General features: G+C 48.3%; 1 protein-coding gene across 1 annotated transcript; it reads right to left on the reverse strand.

Annotated features, from left to right (window-relative positions):
* Positions 1–375: 375 nt before the first annotated feature.
* On the reverse strand, positions 376–811 carry LOC119298271. The gene has a single exon (XM_037575735.1). The coding sequence runs from the start codon at positions 809–811 to the stop codon at positions 536–538; it is 276 nt and encodes a 91-aa protein (XP_037431632.1). The 3' UTR covers positions 376–535.
* Positions 812–1,867: the final 1,056 nt, after the last annotated feature.

A 1,867-nucleotide genomic window follows, 5' to 3' on the forward strand; every position in this document is an offset into this window, starting at 1 on the left:
GAGAGCGGATTGGAAATTTACGTAGCGAGTTCGTAGGTCTAGCATTATCGATATTGCATTGTCTACTAAAAGAAAAACTAATATCACACCCGTCGTAGTTGAGTGGTTAAAATTACCCTTAGGACTAAATCATTTGGCTGTAGATTTATTTTTTACATTTCATACATCAAATTTAAGAAAACATGTATCATCCTACCGAAACAATGAACGAACAGTTTGTCTAATTCACATCTAGATGCTTTCTAAATATGTCACATCTAAACTTCCACAAATAACGCAGCAACAAGGAAAAAAAAAGGTAAATAGACCATAAATATAGTGAACATAAGGTTAGATGGAAATCCACACCATGGTTACATATACATCCGGCGACATACCCAAAGCAAAGCAACTAATCACAGACACACGTACACCCACACCCACACACACTCAACCATGCACGCAACTGCTGCATATAGCCTGCATGCACGACCTAGCTAGATCCATCGGCATGCTGGTACGTATATATATACGACACCCGCGGCCCGGCTGGTGGCTATCCGTCCTGCTCGTTGGCGAGCATCCGGCGGTGGACCTTGTCGATGAACTCGGAGGCCTTCCGGTCGATGTCGCGTTCGGCGTACCAGTGCCGGGGGTAGTCGTCGTCGTCGCTCGGCCGCACCCTGTGATGCTGGTACCTCTGCTGCGGCGCTGCCGCCGCATGCTGCTGCTGCCGCCTCGCGGCCGCGGCCGCGGCCTCTTCCTCCTCCTGTCTCTTGTTCTTGAACCCGAACAGGGACGCAAGCGCCGCCCTCTTCTTCCCACTCCCCATCGCGCAAACCTCTCTTGCTCTATCTAGCTAAGCTTGGCTCCGTTGCAGAATGTGTAATGGTACTCCGTTTGCTTGGTTGGCTGCACGGAGACATGGTGTGTGTGTGTATGTGTGTATATATAGTGGCCTACCGCACGCGCGCATGCGTGCCTTGAGTATTTGATTAAGGCGACAATCGCCGAAGTCGTGTGGATGGTTAGGCGAGTGATTTGAATGATTAGAGGTTCTCCGTGGTGCTTTTTGACTGGCCACTCCTCTGCTGGGCCGTGTCATCGATCGCCATTTGTTTAGTTAATCCACGGTGATTAGCATTGACAAGCAAGTGAGCGGATGGACACTGCAGCAAGCAACAGAAAGCAGACGAAAAGAAAGTGAGTACTGTTGACCAAGGCCTCTAGACTTGGTGCACACACCCGGTCGATGATACTGCGTCGATTTATTCGAAAGAACTAGGAAATCGCACGTGCACGCATGTCTGCTCAGTGGCACGTAAGTGGTGACCGCACAAAGATTGCGATCAACACGTACGGCATGCATGCATGCAAAGGCCGAGTTGGGCTGAGCAACGGGCCGTGAGCTGAAACAAAAACGAATAGAGACGATGGATACGGTCAGCGTTCTGAATTTGTCAAATCTACAGTGTTCTTGCGTACAACCAACTGTGCAGGAGTTGAATTGTTCAAGCGTGCAGTGGCTATATCTGTGTACATATATACGTATTCGACGTCAATTCCTACAAACAGCTAGCTTAAGTGAGACGCTGCAAGGACAAAAGGATTCCCGGACCGATTGTAATACTAGCAACACCTTGTGAAAGCTTAAAATCGACAGTCGAAAAAAGCATCAAGCAAGTGTCATGTTTTTCGTTAGATTCCAGAGTTGTCGCCTTGTTGGTCGGCGAGACGACTGGTTGGCTGCATGCCTGCATGCATGACTGCGTGCTGCCCAAAATTTCTGAAAGGTGCACAAGCCCTCTCGGGTAATGCTACACCTACGTAAACTGTTTTAGATGATTAATGTAATGACATGCATGGCATTTTTCTGTTGGATGAAATT

Source organism: Triticum dicoccoides, chromosome 5A (assembly GCF_002162155.2).
Source record: "Triticum dicoccoides isolate Atlit2015 ecotype Zavitan chromosome 5A, WEW_v2.0, whole genome shotgun sequence".
Taxonomy (NCBI): Eukaryota; Viridiplantae; Streptophyta; class Magnoliopsida; order Poales; family Poaceae; genus Triticum; species Triticum dicoccoides.

Excerpts from the sequence above, each read along its gene's own strand:
- LOC119298271 (XM_037575735.1), bottom strand. The coding sequence starts at position 811 with ATGGGGAGTGGGAAGAAGAGGGCGGCGCTTGCGTCCCTGTTCGGGTTC.